Below are 21,261 nucleotides of genomic sequence, written 5' to 3'. Positions count from 1 at the left end.
AGGGCTGTGATGAGGGTCCTGTCTGTGCCCACTATGGCTATCAGTGATGGCAGGGAGGGCTGTGATGAGGGTCCTGTCTGTGCCCACTATGGCTATCAGTGATGGTAGGGAGGGCTGTGATGAGGGTCCTGTCTGTGCCCACTATGGCTGTCAGTGATGGCAGGGAGGGCTGTGATGAGGGTCCTGCCTGTGCCCACTATGGCGGTCAGTGATAGCAGGGAGGGCTGTGATGAGGGTCCTGTCTGTGCCCACTATGGCTATCAGTGATGGCAGGGAGGGCTGTGATGAGGGTCCTGTCTGTGCCCACTATGGCTATCAGTGATGGCAGGGAGGGCTGTGATGAGGGTCCTGTCTGTGCCCACTATGGCTATCAGTGATGGCAGGGAGGGCTGTGATGAGGGTCCTGTCTGTGCCCACTATGGCTATCAGTGATGGTAGGGAGGGCTGTGATGAGGGTCCTGTCTGTGCCCACTATGGCTATCAGTGATGGCAGGGAGGGCTGTGATGAGGGTCCTGTCTGGGCCCACTATGGCCATAAGTGATGGCAGAGAGGGCTGTGATGAGGGTCCTGTCTGTGCCCACTATGGCTGTCAGTGATGGCAGGGAGGGCTGTGATGAGGGTCCTGACTGTGCCCACTATGGCTGTCAGTGATGGCAGGGAGGGCTGTGATGAGGGTCCTGTATGTGCCCACTATGGCCATAAGTGATGGCAGGGAGGGCTGTGATGAGGGTCCTGTCTGTGCCCACTATGGCTGTTAGTGATGGCAGGGAGGGCTGTGATGAGGGTCCTGTCTGTGCCCACTATGGCTGTCAGTGATGGCAGGGAGGGCTGTGATGAGGGTCCTGTCTGTGCCCACTATGGCGGTCAGTGATAGCAGGGAGGGCTGTGATGAGGGTCCTGTCTGTGCCCACTATGGCTATCAGTGATGGCAGGGAGGGCTGTGATGAGGGTCCTGTCTGTGCCCACTATGGCGGTCAGTGATGGCAGGGAGGGCTGTGATGAGGGTCCTGCCTGTGCCCACTATGGCGGTCAGTGATAGCAGGGAGGGCTGTGATGAGGGTCCTGTCTGTGCCCACTATGGCTATCAGTGATGGCAGGGAGGGCTGTGATGAGGGTCCTGTCTGTGCCCACTATGGCTATCAGTGATGGCAGGGAGGGCTGTGATGAGGGTCCTGTCTGGGCCCACTATGGCCATAAGTGATGGCAGAGAGGGCTGTGATGAGGGTCCTGTCTGTGCCCACAATGGCTGTCAGTGATGGCAGGGAGGGCTGTGATGAGGGTCCTGTATGTGCCCACTATGGCCATAAGTGATGGCAGGGAGGGCTGTGATGAGGGTCCTGTCTGTGCCCACTATGGCTGTTAGTGATGGCAGGGAGGGCTGTGATGAGGGTCCTGTCTGTGCCCACTATGGCTGTTAGTGATGGTAGGGAGGGCTGTGATGAGGGTCCTGTCTGTGCCCACTATGGCTGTCAGTGATGGCAGGGAGGGCTGTGATGAGGGTCCTGTCTGTGCCCACTATGGCTATCAGTGATGGCAGGGAGGGCTGTGATGAGGGTCCTGTCTGTGCCCACTATGGCTATCAGTGATGGTAGGGAGGGCTGTGATGAGGGTCCTGTCTGTGCCCACTATGGCTGTCAGTGATGGCAGGGAGGGCTGTGATGAGGGTCCTGCCTGTGCCCACTATGGCGGTCAGTGATAGCAGGGAGGGCTGTGATGAGGGTCCTGTCTGTGCCCACTATGGCTATCAGTGATGGCAGGGAGGGCTGTGATGAGGGTCCTGTCTGTGCCCACTATGGCTATCAGTGATGGCAGGGAGGGCTGTGATGAGGGTCCTGTCTGTGCCCACTATGGCTATCAGTGATGGCAGGGAGGGCTGTGATGAGGGTCCTGTCTGTGCCCACTATGGCTGTTAGTGATGGTAGGGAGGGCTGTGATGAGGGTCCTGTCTGTGCCCACTATGGCTGTCAGTGATGGCAGGGAGGGCTGTGATGAGGGTCCTGCCTGTGCCCACTATGGCGGTCAGTGATAGCAGGGAGGGCTGTGATGAGGGTCCTGTCTGTGCCCACTATGGCTATCAGTGATGGCAGGGAGGGCTGTGATGAGGGTCCTGTCTGTGCCCACTATGGCTGTTAGTGATGGTAGGGAGGGCTGTGATGAGGGTCCTGTCTGTGCCCACTATGGCTGTCAGTGATGGCAGGGAGGGCTGTGATGAGGGTCCTGTCTGTGCCCACTATGGCTATCAGTGATGGCAGGGAGGGCTGTGATGAGGGTCCTGTCTGTGCCCACTATGGCTATCAGTGATGGTAGGGAGGGCTGTGATGAGGGTCCTGTCTGTGCCCACTATGGCTGTCAGTGATGGTAGGGAGGGCTGTGATGAGGGTCCTGTCTGTGCCCACTATGGCGGTCAGTGATGGCAGGGAGGGCTGTGATGAGGGTCCTGTCTGTGCCCACTATGGCTGTTAGTGATGGCAGGGAGGGCTGTGATGAGGGTCCTGTCTGTGCCCACTATGGCTGTTAGTGATGGTAGGGAGGGCTGTGATGAGGGTCCTGTCTGTGCCCACTATGGCTGTCAGTGATGGCAGGGAGGGCTGTGATGAGGGTCCTGTCTGTGCCCACTATGGCTATCAGTGATGGCAGGGAGGGCTGTGATGAGGGTCCTGTCTGTGCCCACTATGGCTATCAGTGATGGTAGGGAGGGCTGTGATGAGGGTCCTGTCTGTGCCCACTATGGCTGTCAGTGATGGTAGGGAGGGCTGTGATGAGGGTCCTGTCTGTGCCCACTATGGCGGTCAGTGATGGCAGGGAGGGCTGTGATGAGGGTCCTGTCTGTACCCACTATGGCTGTCAGTGATGGCAGGGAGGGCTGTGATGAGGGTCCTGTCTGTGCCCACTATGGCTGTCAGTGATGGCAGGGAGGGCTGTGATGAGGGTCCTGTCTGTGCCTACTATGGCTGTCAGTGATGGTAGGGAGGGCTGTGATGAGGGTCCTGTCTGTGCCCACTATGGCGGTCAGTGATGGCAGGGAGGGCTGTGATGAGGGTCCTGTCTGTGCCCACTATGGCTGTCAGTGATGGTAGGGAGGGCTGTGATGAGGGTCCTGTCTGTGCCCACTATGGCGGTCAGTGATGGCAGGGAGGGCTGTGATGAGGGTCCTGTCTGTGCCCACTATGGCTGTCAGTGATGGCAGGGAGGGCTGTGATGAGGGTCCTGTCTGTGCCCACTATGGCTGTCAGTGATGGCAGGGAGGGCTGTGATGAGGGTCCTGTCTGTGCCCACTATGGCTGTCAGTGATGGCAGGGAGGGCTGTGATGAGGGTCCTGTCTGTGCCCACTATGGCTGTCAGTGATGGCAGGGAGGGCTGTGATGAGGGTCCTGTCTGTGCCCGCTTTCCTCTGCCCTCCCCTGTATTCCCTCATCTAATGATTCGCTGCAACGTGGTGTAATAATCCTTCCGGGTTCCCGCTCCCATTTCCTGCAGTGTGAGCGGAGCTCCAGCCGAGAGCAGGATCGTGCAGCCGGGACTGGCGGGCACAGAGAGGGGCGGACACACGGGCACCGGCTGAGGTGGCACAGCTTCCAGTGCTCGTTCCCCCGCGCTGTGGTACTAGAGGGGGCAGAAGATGAGGGTCGTCCTGCAGAGCTGCGCTGTGTGCCTGCTGCTGTGTGCCGCCCTGGGCAGCGCCGTGTACAGGCGGGAGCAGGAGGAATCCCTCTCCCTCATGTCCAGTAACAGCAGCCTGCCCACTCCGGACTCACAGGGCAACGACACTGCCAGGGTGACCCGCTTCAGCAACATAGGGCAGTACATGCCCACCATCAAGAGCGTCTTCATTTTCGTGTGCGGCTTCAGCACCTTCCTCATCGCCTGCCTCATCGTCAAGATATTCAGGTACTGCGAGCTGCAGGCTGGTACTGCCCGTCAGTGTACTGGTACTGCCAGTCAGGGTACTGTGTGCTGCAGGCTGATATTGCCCGTCAGGGCACTGTGTGCTGCAGGCTGGTACTGCCCGTCAGGGTACTGCGAGCTGCAGGCTGGTACTGCCCGTTAGTGTACTGGTACTGCCAGTCAGGGTACTGCGAGCTGCAGGCTGGTACTGCCCGTCAGGGTACTGCGAGCTGCAGACTGGTACTGCCCATCAGGGTACTGCGAGCTGCAGGCTGGCACTGCCCGTCAGATGCTGCGAGCTGCAGGCTGGCACTGCCCGTCAGGGTACTGTGAGGCTGCAGGCTGGTACTGCCCATCAGGGTACTGCGAGCTGCAGGCTGGTACTGCCCGTCAGGTACTGCGAGGCTGCAGGCTGGTATTGCCCGTCAGGTACTGCGAGGCTGCAGGCTGGTATTGCCCGTCAGGTACTGCGAGGCTGCAGGCTGGTATTGCCCGTCAGGTACTGCGAGGCTGCAGGCTGGTATTGCCCGTCAGGTACTGCGAGGCTGCAGGCTGGTACTGCCCGTCAGGTACTGTGAAGCTGCAGGCTGGTATTGCCCGTCAGGTACTGCGAGGCTGCAGGCTGGTACTGCCCGTCAGGTACTGTGAAGCTGCAGGCTGGTATTGCCCGTCAGGTACTGCGAGGCTGCAGGCTGGTACTGCCCGTCAGGTACTGTGAAGCTGCAGGCTGGTATTGCCCGTTAGGTACTGCGAGGCTGCAGGCTGGTATTGCCCGTCAGGGTACTGTGAGCTGCAGGCTGGCACTGCCCGTCAGGGTACTGCGAGCTGCAGGCTGGCACTGCCCGTCAGGGTACTGCGAGCTGCAGGCTGGCATTGCCCGTCAGGGTACTGCAAGCTGCAGGCTGGCACTGCCCGTCAGGGTACTGCGGGGATGCAGACTGGTACTGCCCATCAGGGTACTGCGAGCTGCAGGCTGGCACTGCCCGTCAGATGCTGCGAGCTGCAGGCTGGTACTGCCCGTCAGGGTACTGCGAGCTGCAGGCTGGCACTGCCCGTCAGGGTACTGCGACCTGCAGGCTGGTACTGCCCGTCAGGGTACTGCGAGGTTTTCCAGTGGGCAGCAGTGGCATGGGGCACAAGTTACTGTGAAGATGCCCATAGGTAAGCCGCCTGGCATCAATCCTTGGGTCTAATTATTCTTAGCTTTATTAATAGGGTCCCAACAAGTAGCAATGGAGCTCCATAGCCAAACACAGAATGTCATGCAAATGGGCCCAAACAGGAATCCTGGCCCACTGACCGATTGATTACTTCTGTGTCCATCTTTAATCTGTATTTTATTTTTTTTCTATCTATATATATATATGATGTACATAGAAAGTTAAGAAACTCTGTAAAACTTTGCTTTCCTTATGTTGTGCTGATCCTGAGTTACTGCCTGTGTTAGGACATGTTCACGTGTTCAGGATTTGCCTGTGGCAAGAGGATCCGCAGCAGCAGTCTGATTTATGTGTCAGTGGATCCGCATGGGGTTTGTCATTCAATTGGACGGATCTGTGGCTTTTTCAGAACAATAATCAGCATTCCTTCTACTCTCAAATGAGTTTTTTAATGTTTTGCTCCATAAACAAAAATCTGCACAGTGCTTTCCAGTGTATGTGTGTGTCGGAGGTATGGGATAGCAGTGCTTTGGATGTAGCTCACCTGCGCTGTGTCAACGTTGCGTTTTATGATACAAGCACAGTGGATGGAATTTATAGAAATCCCGTGCCCACTGTGCTTCTTTCTGACGCTGCGTAAACTCACCCACGGTGTTAGTTTACAATCCACAGCATGTCCGTTATCTCCAGCGGAGACGTTAGCCTGTGCAACAGACATTTCCCCAATAGAAACGTATTGGATGCGCTAAATCCACACGGTTCAGCGAACACATGCAGATTCACCGGCAGGATTAGAACATAGGGCAAATACGCTGCATCCTAAACGCTGTGCTTCCTCATCGTGATCACGCTCCTAAGATTCCCCATTTGGGTGCATTGGATGCAGCATGTTACCACGTGCAGAATTACAACTAGTTCAAACCTGAACGTCTGAATGGGGCCTTATACTTAAGAGCTGTAATCATAATTCTCGTGGTTGTTACTGTAAACAGTCGTCCAGCTAGTGTGCAGATCAGCCAAACTGCCAGTGAAATAGTTAATTTGTCAGATTACCGTACAATGCCAGCAGGATACACCGCATCGGATGAAATTCTGTCGGAATACATTTACTGATTTTGCTGAATTGTGAATTTAGCTCTGGAGGATAAATATAGTATACAGTTCAGATCCAGTAAATAAGTGATTAAATATATTTACAAAATATTTATTATTTTACTTTAGATGATGACTGTGATAGTTTTACAGTTGTGATTCTTGTAGTGATGTGTCTGCATACTCACTCATACATGCACTTGTACATTCATGTTCACCTTTACCTGCTGTGCTCACATATGGCGCAGACGTTGCCGGCACTGGACCCCCTATCCTGTGGTCCCCTAGACGTCCCCACACTTCGGTAACCCTATATAGGCACACCAACCTCGGCTTAGGGTAGTCAGCTGTCAGACGAGAACTTCCATCCCTAAGGACTGGACCTGTAGATCTCTAGCAGATGTCTTGTGATGCCTTCAACAGGGTTCATACTAAAGATCACTAAAAGTACACAAACTTGCTAACATAGGGGTCATTAAAGTTCAGTGTGAGTGCGTGTCCATGGCTGCAGCATCTGGGATGGAAACAATACATTCATGTATACATTTCTATATACACTGCCTAGTAATAGATAGCTTAATCCTAATTAATAAACCACTATTAAACTCTGAGCGTATTACTAAAGGGAATGCGTCACTAGGTTTTGTAAAACAAAAATTTCAATTTCAAGTCACATTTTTCATTGGATGTACAGTAAATATTTTTATGCCCCAAACAAAACCGAAAGTATTCTAATAGTCATACCTTTAATGGATAACCAGAAAAAATATATTTGCAAACTTGCATCCCTTTATCTGGAAAGTTTCTGAATGACTAAGGCTACTTTCACACTAGCGTTTTCTGCAATCCGTCACAATGCGTCGTTTTGCAGAAAAAACGCATCCTGCAAAAGTGCTTGCAGGATGCGTTTTTTCCCCATAGACTTGTATTGAGGACGCATTTGCGACGGATTGCCACACGTCGCATCCATCGAGCGACGGATGCTTCGTGCTTTTGCGGACCGTCGGGAGCAAAAAACGCTACATGTAACGTTTTTTTGCTCCTGACGGACCGCTTTTTCCGACCGCGCATGCGCGGCCGGAACTCCGCCCCCACCTCCCTGCACCTTACAATGGGGCAGCGGATGCGCCGGAGAAATGCATCCGCTGCCTCCATTGTGCAGTACGTTAAACGCTAGCGTCGGAATTTCTCCCCGACGCATTGCGACGGGGAGATTCCGACGCTAGTGTGAAAGTAGCCTTAGTGATCTGGAGTGGGTCTGGTGGAGGTGTGAAGGGTTTCCGTGTAGTCAGTCATTGAGTCCTTTTATCAAAGACCTAAGCACCCTTCTCAGCCAGAATTCCCAGCCTTCCATGCCCTTCAGACATTTTGTATTGAGAATAAAAATGAGAAATCTTGCAATTTTCACAGCGGCCACTGGAGCCATTCTGCCTCCATACTTGTTTCAGGAAATCCACATATGTGGTATCAGCCTTATTAGGGTGATTCACACCCTACTGTGAATGGTGGGTCCTGTGTTATCAGCTGGGTATAGAGGTATTACCTGTCCATGAGATAATGAGCCTGCCGAAAACTCTTCCTGAATTAACAGGAAATATGCTTCTTGCATAGCCCCGTGGACCATGTGAAAATTGCAAGATTACTTATTTTTGTGTTATAATAAAGACTGATATTAAAAAAATAAATGGCAGTATTTAGATTTTGTTTAAATCTATGTAAAACACAAGCGTGATTTACACAATAGGTCATTTCAGATGACCCAGTCTCTTAAAGTGGATCTGTTACCAGATTTCACAATCCAAAACTTCATGCATTATTATATTTACCTCCTACACCTGATGGGATTGATGTATTTACTTTGAATATAAGTTTACTTACCCTCAGTAGCTTGTACTAAGCAGAGTGTGATTTAGGCCGGGGTCACAGTTGCGAGTTCAATGCGAGAAACTCCCATCAAGTCCCGGCACTGCCTCCTGGAGAGTGCGGCCGCATAGAAATACATGCAGCCGCATGCTTCGGTGCCTGGTGCCGGCGGCATTGCTGGGACTTGATGCGAGTTTCTCGCATTGAACTCGCAACTGTGACTCCGGCCTTAAGCAGCAGAAGGGACACTGTATAGCTGTCAGTCAAGCTGGGTGGGTAAAGATTGTTAAACTTTCAGAAAGGATCATAGAGCCATTCTGAGATGATTTCTCAAAGTAAATACATCAGTAGCATCAGGTCTAAAGGTACCGTCACATTAAGCGACGCTGCAGCGATATAGACAACGATGCCCATCGCTGTTTAGTCGTTGTGTGGTCGCTGGAGAGCTGTCACACAGACAGCTCTCCAGCGACCAACGATGCCGAAGTCCCTGGGTAACCAGGGTAAACATCGGGTTACTAAGCGCAGGGCCGCGCTTAGTAACCCGATGTTTACCCTTGTTACCATTGTAAATGTAAAAAAAAAAAAACACTACATACTTACATTCCGGTGTCTGTCACGTCCCCCGGCGTCAGCTTCCCTGCACTGTGTAAGCGCCGGCCGTAAAGCAGAGCGGTGACGTCACCACTGTGCTCTGCTTTACAGCCGGCCGGCGCTGACACAGTGCAGGGAAGCTGTCGCCGGGGGACGCGACAGACACCGGAATGTAAGTATGTAGTGTTTTTTTTTTTTTACATTTACAATGGTAACCAGGGTAAATATCGGGTTACTAAGCGCGGCCCTGCGCTTAGTAACCCGATGTTTACCCTGGTTACAAGTGAACACATCGCTGGATCGGCGTCACACATGCCGATTCAGCGATGTCAGCGGGTGATCCAGCGACAAAATAAAGTTCTGGCCTTCTAGCTCCGACCAGCGATGTCACAGCAGGATCCTGATCGCTGCTGCGTGTCAAACACAACGATATCGCTATCCAGGACGCTGCAACGTCACGGATCGCTATCGTTATTGTTCTAAAGTTGCTCAGTGTGAAGGTACCTTAAGATCTTTTTATTAATGTTTGAAACCTATAAGTGTTTCTCCCAGATAAAGTTGTGGCTTCTAAAACATCAGTGGATGTCCATGTATTTAAACCTATAGTAATATTGTCAAAAATCACGATATACTTAATACTAATCGTGTACTTGTATGCAGAAGACTATATAGCTCATCAGAAATAAGAAAATAGATATATATACAGTGGGGCAAAAAAGTATTTAGTCACTCAGCAAAAGTGCAAGTTGCACCACTTAAAAAGATGAGAGGCGTCTGTAATTTACATCATAGGTAGACCTCAACTATGGGAGACAAACTGAGAAAAAAAATCCAGAAAATCACATTGTCTGTTTTTTTAACATTTTATTTGCATATTATGGTGGAAAATAAGTATTTGGTCAGAAACAAACAATCAAGATTTCTGGCTCTCACAGACCTGTAACGTCTTCTTTAAGAGTCTCCTCTTTCCTCCACTCATTACCTGTAGTAATGGCACCTGTTTAAACTTGTTATCAGTATAAAAAGACACCTGTGCACACCCTCAAACAGTCTGACTCCAAACTCCACCATGGTGAAGACCAAAGAGCTGTCAAAGGACACCAGAAACAAAATTTTAGCCCTGCACCAGGCTGGTAAGACTGAATCTGCAATAGCCAACCAGCTTGGAGTGAAGAAATCAACAGTGGGAGCAATAATTAGAAAATGGAAGACATACAAGATCTGGGGCTCCACGCAAAATCCCACCCCGTGGGGTCAGAATGATCACAAGAACGGTGAGCAAAAATCCCAGAACCACGCGGGGGGACCTAGTGAATGAACTGCAGAGAGCTGGGACCAATGTAACAAGGCCTACCATAAGTAACACACTACGCCACCATGGACTCAGATCCTGCAGTGCCAGACGTGTCCCACTGCTTAAGCCAGTACTTGTCCGGGCCCGTCTGAAGTTTGCTAGAGAGCATTTGGATGATCCAGAGTTGTTTTGGGAGAATGTCCTATGGTCTGATGAAACCAAACTGGAACTGTTTGGTAGAAACACAACTTGTCGTGTTTGGAGGAAAAAGAATACTGAGTTGCATCCATCAAACACCATACCTACTGTAAAGCATGGTGGTGAAAACATCATGCTTTGGGGCTGTTTCTCTGCAAAGGAGCCAGGACGACTGATCCGGGTACATGAAAGAATGAATGGGGCCATGTATCGTGAGATTTTGAGTGCAAACCTCCTTCCATCAGCAAGGGCATTGAAGATGAAACGTGGCTGGGTCTTTCAACATGACAATGATCCAAAGCACACCGCCAGGGCAACGAAGGAGTGGCTTCGTAAGAAGCATTTCAAGGTCCTGGAGTGGCCTAGCCAGTCTCCAGATCTCAACCCTATAGAAAACCTTTGGAGGGAGTTGAAAGTCCGTGTTGCCAAGCGAAAAGCCCAAAACCTCACTGCTCTAGAGGAGATCTGCATGGAGGAATGGGCCAACATACCAACAACAGTGTGTGGTAACCTTGTGAAGACTTACAGAAAACGTTTGACCTCTGTCATTGCCAACAAAGGATATATTACAAAGTATTGAGATGAAATTTTGTTTCTGACCAAATACTTATTTTCCACCATAATATGCAAATACAATGTTAAAAAAACAGACAATGTGATTTTCTGGATTTTTTTTTCTCAGTTTGTCTCCCATAGTTGATGTCTACCTATGATGTAAATTACAGACACCTCTCATCTTTTTAAGTGGTGGAACTTGCACTAATGCTGACTGACTAAATACTTTTTTGCCCCACTGTATATCTCAAAAAGATCAAACCTTATTAAATATACGATACAGTAAACAATATCATATATGAAAAATACGTGAGATTCACGGGGGACAATCAAACACAAAAAAAGACTAAAACAGCAGGGCTGCACAAAAGATATCAGCACCCCTATAGATGCTGCACATCTATATTCACAGCATAGACAATTGCCTTCAGATGACCCCAAAGATAAAAGTCTAACGGGGTCAGATTGGGAGACATTGGTGACCATTCAACTGGCCCACGAAGACCAGTGCACTTTCCAGGAAATTGTTCATGGAGGAATGATCAGACCTGACCCCCATAATGTGGTGGTGCACCATCTTGCTGGAAAAACTCAGGGAACGTGCCATCTTCAATGCATAAAGAGGGCAACACATCATTATGTAGCAATTTCAGACATCCAGTGGCATTGAGGTTTCCATTCATGAAGAATGGCCCCACTATCTTTGACTATCTTTGTACCCCTGAAGGCAGTTGTCTATGCTGTGAAGATACGAGATGTGCAGCATCTTCAACAATGGATACTGGAAGCCTGTGCTAGCATTTCTTCTTCAGTGTTGCTATCAGTGTGTCAAGAGTAGGAGAAGAGGGTTGTATTGACAATCCAACACAATGGGCAGCACTTTGAACACATTTTATAAGTGGTCATAAACTTGTAAATAACTCATGAAAGAAAAAAAGTTACATTAAAACCAAGCACACGATTGTTTTTCTTGTGCAAATTCTCAATAAGTTTGATGTGTCACATGACCCTTTTCCCATTGGAAAAAATAAAGTTGGATCCAAAATGGCCACCATGGTCACCACCCATCTTGAAAAGTTTTCCCCCTCCCATACACTAATGTGCCACAAACAGGAAGTTGATATCGCTAACCATTCCCATTTTATTTAGGTGTATCCATAGAAATGACCCACCTTGTACTTACCTGCGGGGTGATTCGGTCCGATGGATGTCGCAGGTCCTTCTCCGATGGGTGTCGCAGGTCCTGGTCCGGTGCCTCCCATCTTCTTGCGATGTCGCCCACCTGCTTGCGTCATGGCTCCCCGGCATCGCGCTCCTGCGCAGGCATACTTATCTGCCCTGTTGAGGGCAGAGTAAAGTACTGCAGTGCGCATGGCCTCTCTGACCTTTCCCAGCACCTGCGCACTGCAGTACTTTGCTCTGCACTCAACATGGCAGATAAGTACGCCTATGCAGGAGTGCGATCCTGGGGAGCAATGAAGCAACAGTAGGGTGGCATCGCAAGAAGATGGGAGGCGCCAGACCTGGACCTGCAACACCCATCAAACCAGACCGCATCAGACCTCTGTGGTGAGCCCGCATCTAAGCCGGGACATGTCAGCTGTTTTGAACAGCTGACATGTGCCCGAAATAGGCGCAGGCGGAAGCACGATCGGCCTGCACCTTTTAACTATGCCGCTGTCAAACTCTTGACAGCGGCATTTAACAAGCGCTTCCGGCCATCGGTCTGGAAATGCGCGCACTGCTGACCCCCGTCACGTGATCGGGGGTCATTGGTGCGTTGACATAACAACCAGAGGTCTCCTGAAGATCTCTATGGTTGTGATACCAGATTGCTGTGATCGCAACCCTATGGTCGGCACTCATAGCAAGCCTGTAATTAAGCCACATAGGAGCGATTTGAGCCTTGCTTCTATGTAGCAGAGCTGCTCGTGCTATGGCAGCTTCTAGCCTGCCATGAAGCATGGCAAAAGTAAATAAAAATGTTTTTAAAAATATGAAAAAAATAAAAAGTATATAAAAGTTTAAATCACCCACCTTTCACCCCATTCAAAATAAACAACATAAAATCAAACATACACATATTTGGCATCGCCGCTTTCAGAATCGCCCGATCTATCAATAAAAAAAATAATTAACCTGATCGCCAAATGGCATAGCGAGAAAAAAATTAAAAACGCCAAAATTACGGTTTTGGTCGCCACGACATTGCATTAAAATACAGTAATGGGCGATCAAAAGATTTTATCTCCACCAAAATGGTATGATTAAATACGTCAGCTCGGCGCGCAAAAAATAAGCCCTCAACCGACCCCAGATCATGAAAAATGGAGACGCTACGGGTATTGCAAAAAGCGCAATATTTTTTTTAGCAAAGTTTGGAATTTTTTTACCACTTAGATGAAAAATAATCTAGACATCTTTGGTGTCTATGAACTCGTAATGACCTGTAGAATCATAATGACAGGTCAGTTTTAGCATTTAGTGAACCTAGCAAAAAAGCCAAACAAAAAACAAGTGAGATTGCACGTTTTCTGGCAATTTCACCGCAGTTGGAATTTTTTTTCCCGTTTTCTAGTACACGACATGGTAAAACCAATGATGTCGTTCAAAAGTACAACTTATCTGGCAAAAAATAAGCCCCCACACGGCCATATTGACAGAAAAATAAAAAAGTTATGGCTCTGGGAAGGAGGCGAGACGAAAACGCAAACCGAAAAAAGCTTGGGGGTTAAAAGGGTTGTCTGCTCCAAATCGATAAGCCTGCAGTAACTTTGTGTGACTGCAGACTTATGAAACCCCCGGTTAATACATAATGGAGGGTATGTATGAGTCGTATATACTCTCGGTCAGTGGGCACGGCCGCGCTTCCATACACTTGGTAAGTGTATGGAAAAGAGAGTATGTATAAGGCCGGTGTCCCACTTTGCAACTGCAGTACGAGAGACTCGCGCGATTCTCTTGCATCAGTACTCAACACTGCCACTGGCACATGGGACCGGAGCGTTCAGCTGCATAGAAATACATGCAGCCACACGCTCTGGTCCTGAGTGCCGGCGGCAGTGCTGGGTATTGAGGAGAGAGAATCGTGCAAGTTTCTCGCATTGCCGTTGCAAGTGGGACACCGGCCTAAGGCTAGGTTCACACTGCGTTAAAGCAGCCCGTTCAACACATGCGTTAAACGGGCTGCGTTAACGCAAGTGCCAAAATTCGCTCGCGCTAGCGCAGATAGAGCTAGCAGATGCTCTATCTGTGCTAGCGGTGACGGACCCGGAAATGCTGCAGTCCGCTTCCGTCTAACGGACTGCCAGAACGTTATGTGAACCCAGCCTTATACATACATACGCTCTGGTCCCGGCTCAGAAACCAGTAAATGCCCGCAGCGCATAGTGCGTGTGCTGGGGGATTCATAAGTCACACAGAGCGACTGCAGGTTTATCGGTTTGCACCCTTTTAATAAGGCCGGCGTCACACTAGCGCGTTTTACGAACGTATGAGAGGCGCAGAAAATACGCATTGCACACGGACCAATGATTCTCTATGGGGCAGCTCCTATCTGCCGTATTTTACGCATCCTTATTATACGGTCTTTTACGGCCGTAGAAAATTGCAGCATGCTGCGTTTGTCAGCATATTGCGCAAAAAAATCCGCCAATGAAAGTCAATAGGGGCGAGAAAAATACGGATTACACAAGGACCAACAGTGTGACGCAGTACATTGCGCAGCCCACGCAGTACATTGCGCAGCCCACGTAGTACATTGCGCAGCCCACATAGTACATTGCCCATCCCACGTAGTAGATTGCGCAGCCCATGTAGTAGATTGCGCAGCCCACGTAGTACAGTATATTGCGCAGCCCACGTAGTATATTGCGCAGCCCACGTAGTATATTGCCCAGATCACGTAGTACGTTGTGCAGCCCACGTTGTATATTGCGCAGCCCACGAAGTACATTGCGCAGCTCACGTTGCATATTGCGCAGCCCACGTAGTATATTGCCCAGGCCACGTAGTATATTGCGCAGCCCACATAGTATATTGCACAGCCCACGTAGTATATTGCGCAGCCCACGTTGTATATTGCGCAGCCCACGTTGTATATTGCGCAGCCCACATTGTATATTGCCCAGTCCACGTAATATATTGCACAGCCCACGCAGTCTATAGCAATGTGGGCACCATATCCCTGTTAAAAAAAAGAATTAAAATAAAAAATAGTTATATACTCACCCTCCGTTGGCCCCCGGATCGAAGCGGTTACCGACGCTTCTCACACGCTCCGGTCTGAAGAGTGCATTGCGGTCTCACGAGATGACGTAGCGGTCTCGCGAGAGTGCACGTCATCATCTCGCGAGACCGCAATGCATGGAGGGGTCACCGGGGCGTCGCGAGGAGCGGGAAAGGCCAGTTCCTGATTCGGGGGGGCCAACGGATATACCTATTTTTATTTTTTTTATTATTTTTAACATTAGATCTTTTTACTATTCATGCTGCATAGGCAACATGAATAGTAAAAAGTTGGTCACACAGGGTTAATAGCAGCGTTAACCGAGTGCGTTATACCCTGTGTGAGCGCTGACCGGAGGGGAGTATGCGAGCGCCGGGCACTGACTGCCGGGAGTAAGGAGCGGCCATTTTCTTCCGGACTGTGCCCGTCACTGATTGGTCGTGGCTGTTTTGCCGCGACCAATTAGCGACTTGGATTTGCATGACAGACAGAGGCCGCGACCAATGAATATCCGTGACAGACAGAAAGACAGACAGACGGAAGTGACTCTTAGACAATTATATAGTAGATATGTATATTTCATACAGCGCTAGATAGCAGAAAAGCCGGTAATTCAGTTGCCGGCTTTTGCTATCTCCTTCTCAAACCCGACAGGATATGAGACATGGTTTACATACAGTAAACCATTTCATATCCCTTTTTTTTACATATTCCTCATTAGTAATGTTACAAGTGTATGTTTGTAAAATTTTGGGGATCTAGCTGTTAAAATAAAGGGTTAAATCGCGGAAAAAACTGGCGTGGGCTCTCGCGCAATTTTCTCCGCCAGAGTGGTAAAGCCAGTGACTGAGGGCAGATATTAATAGCCTAGAGAAGGACCATGTTTATTGGTCCTCCCCTGGCTAAAAAAAAATTTCTGTAAGATGCGCCTATTCTGGCACTTGGCCACTCTCTTTCCACTCCCGTGTAGCGGTGGGATATGGGGTAATAAAGGGTTAATGTCACCTTGCTATTGTAAGGTGACATTAAGCCAGGTTAATAATGGATAGGTGTCAATAAGACACCTATCCGCTATTAATCCAATAGTAGTAAATGGTTAATAAAACACACACATTATGGAAAAAGTATTTTAATGAAATAAAGACACAGGGTGTTGTAATAGTTTATTATACTCTCAATCCAATTAAAGACCCTTGTCACCTGAAATAAAGTTAAAATAAAAAAACAACAATATCCCATATCTTCCGTCGTTCAGTCTTGTCCCACGCTGTAAATCCATCTGAAGGGGTTAAATAATTTTATTTCATTAAAATACTTTTTCCATAATAAATTACCGGCTTTTCTGCTATCTAGCGCTGTATGAAATATACATACACATATATACACACACACATATATATACAGTGGGGCAAAAAAGTATTTAGTCAGTCAGCAATAGTGTAAGTTCCACCACTTAAAAAGATGAGAGGCGTCTGTAATTTACATCATAGGTAGACCTCAACTATGGGAGACAAACTGAGAAAAAAAAATCCAGAAAATCACATTGTCTGTTTTTTTAACATTTTATTTGCATATTATTGTGGAAAATAAGTATTTGGTCAGAAACAAAATTTCATCTCAATACTTTGTAATATATCCTTTGTTGGCAATGACAGAGGTCAAACGTTTTCTGTAAGTCTTCACAAGGTTGCCACACACTGTTGTTGGTATGTTGGCCCATTCCTCCATGCAGATCTCCTCTAGAGCAGTGATGTTTTTGGCTTTTCGCTTGGCAACACGGACTTTCAACTCCCTCCAAAGGTTTTCTATAGGGTTGAGATCTGGAGACTGGCTAGGCCACTCCAGGACCTTGAAATGTTTCTTACGAAGCCACTCCTTCGTTGCCCTGGCGGTGTGCTTTGGATCATTGTCATGTTGAAAGACCCAGCCACGTTTCATCTTCAATGCCCTTGCTGATGGAAGGAGGTTTGCACTCAAAATCTCACGATACATGGCCCCATTCATTCTTTCATGTACCCGGATCAGTCGTCCTTGCCCCTTTGCAGAGAAACAGCCCCAAAGCATGATGTTTCCACCACCATGCTTTACAGTAGGTATGGTGTTTGATGGATGTAACTCAGTATTATTTTTCCTCCAAACACGACAAGTTGTGTTTCTACCAAACAGTTCCAGTTTGGTTTCATAAGACCATAGGACATTCTCCCAAAACTCCTCTGGATCATCCAAATGCTCTCTAGCAAACTTCAGACGGGCCCGGACATGTACTCGCTTAAGCAGTGGGACACGTCTGGCACTGCAGGATCTGAGTCCATGGTGGCGTAGTGTGTTACTTATGGTAGGCCTTGTTACATTGGTCCCAGCTCTCTGCAATTCATTCACTAGGTCCCCCCGCGTGGTTCTGGGATTTTTGCTCACCGTTCTTGTGATCATTCTGACCCCACGGGGTGGGATTTTGCGTGGAGCCCCAGATCGAGGGAGATTATCAGTGGTCTTGTATGTCTTCCATTTTCTAATTATTGCTCCCACTGTTGATTTCTTCACTCCAAGCTAGTTGGCTATTGCAGATTCAGTCTTCCCAGCCTGGTGCAGGGCTACAATTTTGTTTCTGGTGTCCTATGACAGCTCTTTGGTCTTCACCATAGTGGAGTTTGGAGTCAGACTGTTTGAGGGTGTGCACAGGTGTTTTTTTATACTGATAACAAGTTTAAACAGGTGCCATTACTACAGGTAATGAGTGGAGGAAAGAGGAGACTCTTAAAGAAGAAGTTACAGGTCTGTGAGAGCCAGAAATCTTGATTGTTTGTTTCTGACCAAATACTTATTTTCCACCATAATATGCAAAAAAAATGATAAAAAAACAGACAATGTGATTTTCTGGATTTTTTTTTCTCAGTTTGTCTCCCATAGTTGAGGTCTACCTATGATGTAAATTACAGACGCCTCTCATCTTTTTAAGTGGTGGAACTTGCACTATTGCTGACTGACTAAATACTTTTTTGCCCCACTGTATATATATATATATATATATTTTATGTATGTATATAGCAGCCACATAGTATATAGCACAGGCCACGTAGTATATAGCAGACAAATACTATGTGGCCAGTGCTATATACTATGTGGCTGCTATATACATACATATTGTAGAATACCCGATGTGTTAATACAGGCCACGCAATATATAACACTGCCACGTACTATATAACACAGCCCACTCAGTATATAGCAGCCACGCAGTATATAACACAGGCGACGTAGTATATAACACAGGCCACGCAGTATATAACACTGGGCACGTAATATATAGCACAGCCCACGCAGTATATAGCAGCCACGTAGTATATAACACTGCCCACGCAGTATATAACAGTGGCCACGTAATATATAGCACAGCCCACGCAGTACATAACACAGCCCACGCAGTACATAACACAGCCTACATAGTATATAACACTGCCTATGTAGTATATAGCAGCCACGCGGTATCTAACACAGCCCACGTAGTATACAGTGGGCACCATATCCCTGTTAAAAAAATAATTAAAATAAAAAATATTTATATACTCACCCGCCGGGATCCACCAAAGCTGTCCCTATGCGCGATGCTGCCGCCATCTTCCGTTCCCAGGATGCATTGCGAAATTACCCAGATGACTGAGAATATCTCGCTGTATGGATGCCATACAGATTACATACGGATGATGACATGCGCAAAATACGCTGACACACCCTGCCTACGGATGACATACGGATCACTATTTGAGGAACACTTCTGCGTATTACGGCTGTAAAAAACGGACCGTATTTTCATTCGCCTAGTGTGACGCCGGCCTTAGTGACATTCAGTGTTTCACAAACCTGCTGACAGATTCCCTATTAACCCTCCGTCACATACAATATTCGGACTAACGAGTTCACATACAATGTGCCTGTCAGGCGCCTGCTGGAAAAATATCTATAATATCTAATGTTTGCAATTTCAGTGCTCTAAAAGTGATCAGTGACCTTCATAGGGATGTAATAAAAGAGACTACACATAATCAGTTGCAAAAAAAAACCATTTACTTAACATAAAACTAATAACTATGAAATACAAACGTTTCAAAACTCCCGCCAAATAGTCCCCAGTTCGACTCTCTCAAAAAAAATGTACAAAGAAAATTTTTGAACAAACATAATTTTAAGGTACCTTAAGTACTATTAAAAACATATTCAATCAGAAGTAGATGCTGAGGTTTCCCCAGAAAAGTCACACTTGCAGAGCAAATAGCAAGAATTACACACCATTTTTGCATGTGTCAGGCAAATTGCTTTATGACATTTCAGACATTCATAATTTGAAAGCCTTCTGGTTCCGCTTTCCGTTTGGCAGGTGGTGCATCTCCTCCTTTTGTGAGGTGGTGCAGATGGTGACTTTTCACCATCATCTTCTGGGCGGAACCTTTTGAGCTGAACTTGAAGGCGAGAGGGGATACCGATTGTTTTCACGCTTCTCCTGCGTAGCTCTCCAAGTACTAGTTCATGGGCCAATTTTTTCAGATACAATCGTCTACGGAGTGGTTCAAGCTTGTTTTCAAGATAAATTACTTGTGAATTTATACCACCCAAATTCAACATAGCAAAAAATATGACCATTGGCCAGCGTTTGATGTTTCTGCTGACGTTGAAAGTGGAGCACATCTGATCTGCTGTATCCACACCCCCTTTGGTGGCATTGTAAAATGTAATTATCTCCGGTTTTTTTTTTGCCCCAGTCCCAGGATCGATGGCAGCATCATCATGAAGTGTTGATAGAAGAAGTACGTTTTTTCTGGAATGGCTTCTTGTTCCATTTAGTATTTTTATCTTTTCCAATATAATATGATCCAACTTCTTCATCCTCACCACTGTCACCATCTTGCTCTGTTTCAGAATCCAGGACACATTCTTCCACCTCATCATGAGAATCAATCTCACTTTCCTCTCCTAAATCCTCATTCAGTGTGAGGTCTCTATCATCTAACAGCATGTTTGTTACTTCCTCAACATCAAGTTGTTTGGATAAATTGTACATTTTCCTCTCCATTTCAGCAGATAATCTGAAGCAAGAGAAGGAATATGTTAGGGAACTACTGTATATGCCTGAGCAGCACACTTTCTTTTATAAAATCTCCCTTATTTCTATGAAATATCCTCACATTTTGTGCTATACATTCATAAAACAAGCTAAATAAACTATTGTGATGAATAAAAACATAAAATACCAACCTTACTGAATGTGACGTATTCACATACAATGAGCCTGAGAGATCTGTGCAGCTATATCCTCTCCCCTGGAGCTCTGAAATCCAACTGTGATATCAGGTTTCACAGACCTTCAAGAGACAGGAGACTACCTGGAGGGAGGGGGTTTCCTCACAATCTGGTGAGGAAGGAGAAATGAAAGTAAAAGAGAAGCGCCTGTCAGATCAGTTGTATGTGACGGAGGGTTAAGGCTATGTGCACACGTTGCGGATTAGCCTTAGGAATTTCTGGTGCTGATTCTGCCTCTCCTGCGGACTTGTCGCATTTTTTGTGCGGTTCCACATTGTTTTTTGTGCGTTTTTGCTTTTCTTGCGGATTTTCTGCATTTTTACCCCTGTGGTTTTCTATAATAGAATGGGTACAAAAACGCTGCAGATTCACAAAAAAGAAGTGGCATGCTACTTCTTTTAAACCGTAGCCTTTCCGCAGCGGATTTTCTGCAAAGTGTGCACAGCATTTTTTTTCTCATTGATCTACATTGTACTGTAAATCAATTGCGGATCTGCAGTGTTTCTGCACCTCAATAAACGCTGCAGATCCGCAGAGAATCAGCAACGTGTGCACATACCCTAATAGAAGACGACAAGCTGAGAAGTTCTGCTTGCAGGACCATAGAGAATGCTTTGGCTGGAGTGGGCTCCTATTGACTGTAAGTGAAAGCCCTGTAATACTTAAGGTATCGTCACATTAAGCGACGCTGCAGCGATCTAGACAACGATCCCGATCGCTGCAGCGTCGCTGTGTGGTCGCTGGAGAACTGTCACACAGACAGCTCTCCAGCGACCAACAATGCGAAGTCCCCTGGTAACCAGGGTAAACATCGGGTTACTAAGCGCAGGGCCGCGCTTAGTAACCCGATGTTTACCCTGGTTACCAGCGTAAACGTAAAAAAACAAACAATACATACTTACATTCCGGTTTCTGTCCTCTCCGGCGCTCTGCTTTTCTGCACTAAGCGCCGGCCGTAAAGCACAGCAGTGACGTCACCGCTGTGCTTTCCGGCCGGCGCTTACACAGTGCAGAGAAGCAGAGCGCCAGAGAGGACAGACACCGGAATGTAAGTAAGTAATTCAATTGCCGGTTTTGCTATCTCCTTATCAAACCCGA

At 47.7% G+C, this 21,261-nt stretch overlaps 1 protein-coding gene across 1 annotated transcript in view; it reads left to right on the top strand.

Annotated features, from left to right (window-relative positions):
- Nucleotides 1-3,471: 3,471 nt before the first annotated feature.
- FAM174B (family with sequence similarity 174 member B) overlaps nt 3,472-21,261 on the top strand; it is a 119,863-nt gene continuing 102,073 nt past the window's right edge. The window contains exon 1 of the mRNA XM_069766263.1: nt 3,472-3,890. Within this exon, the coding sequence (XP_069622364.1) occupies nt 3,622-3,890 (269 nt within the window). The 5' untranslated portion in view covers nt 3,472-3,621. The remainder of the gene's footprint in view (nt 3,891-21,261) is intronic.

The sequence above is a fragment of the Ranitomeya imitator genome, chromosome 4 (assembly GCF_032444005.1).
Source record: "Ranitomeya imitator isolate aRanImi1 chromosome 4, aRanImi1.pri, whole genome shotgun sequence".
Classification (NCBI taxonomy): Eukaryota; Metazoa; Chordata; class Amphibia; order Anura; family Dendrobatidae; genus Ranitomeya; species Ranitomeya imitator.
The sequence above is the reverse complement of the archived record's forward strand: the minus strand, read 5'-3'. Positions and strand labels throughout refer to the sequence as shown.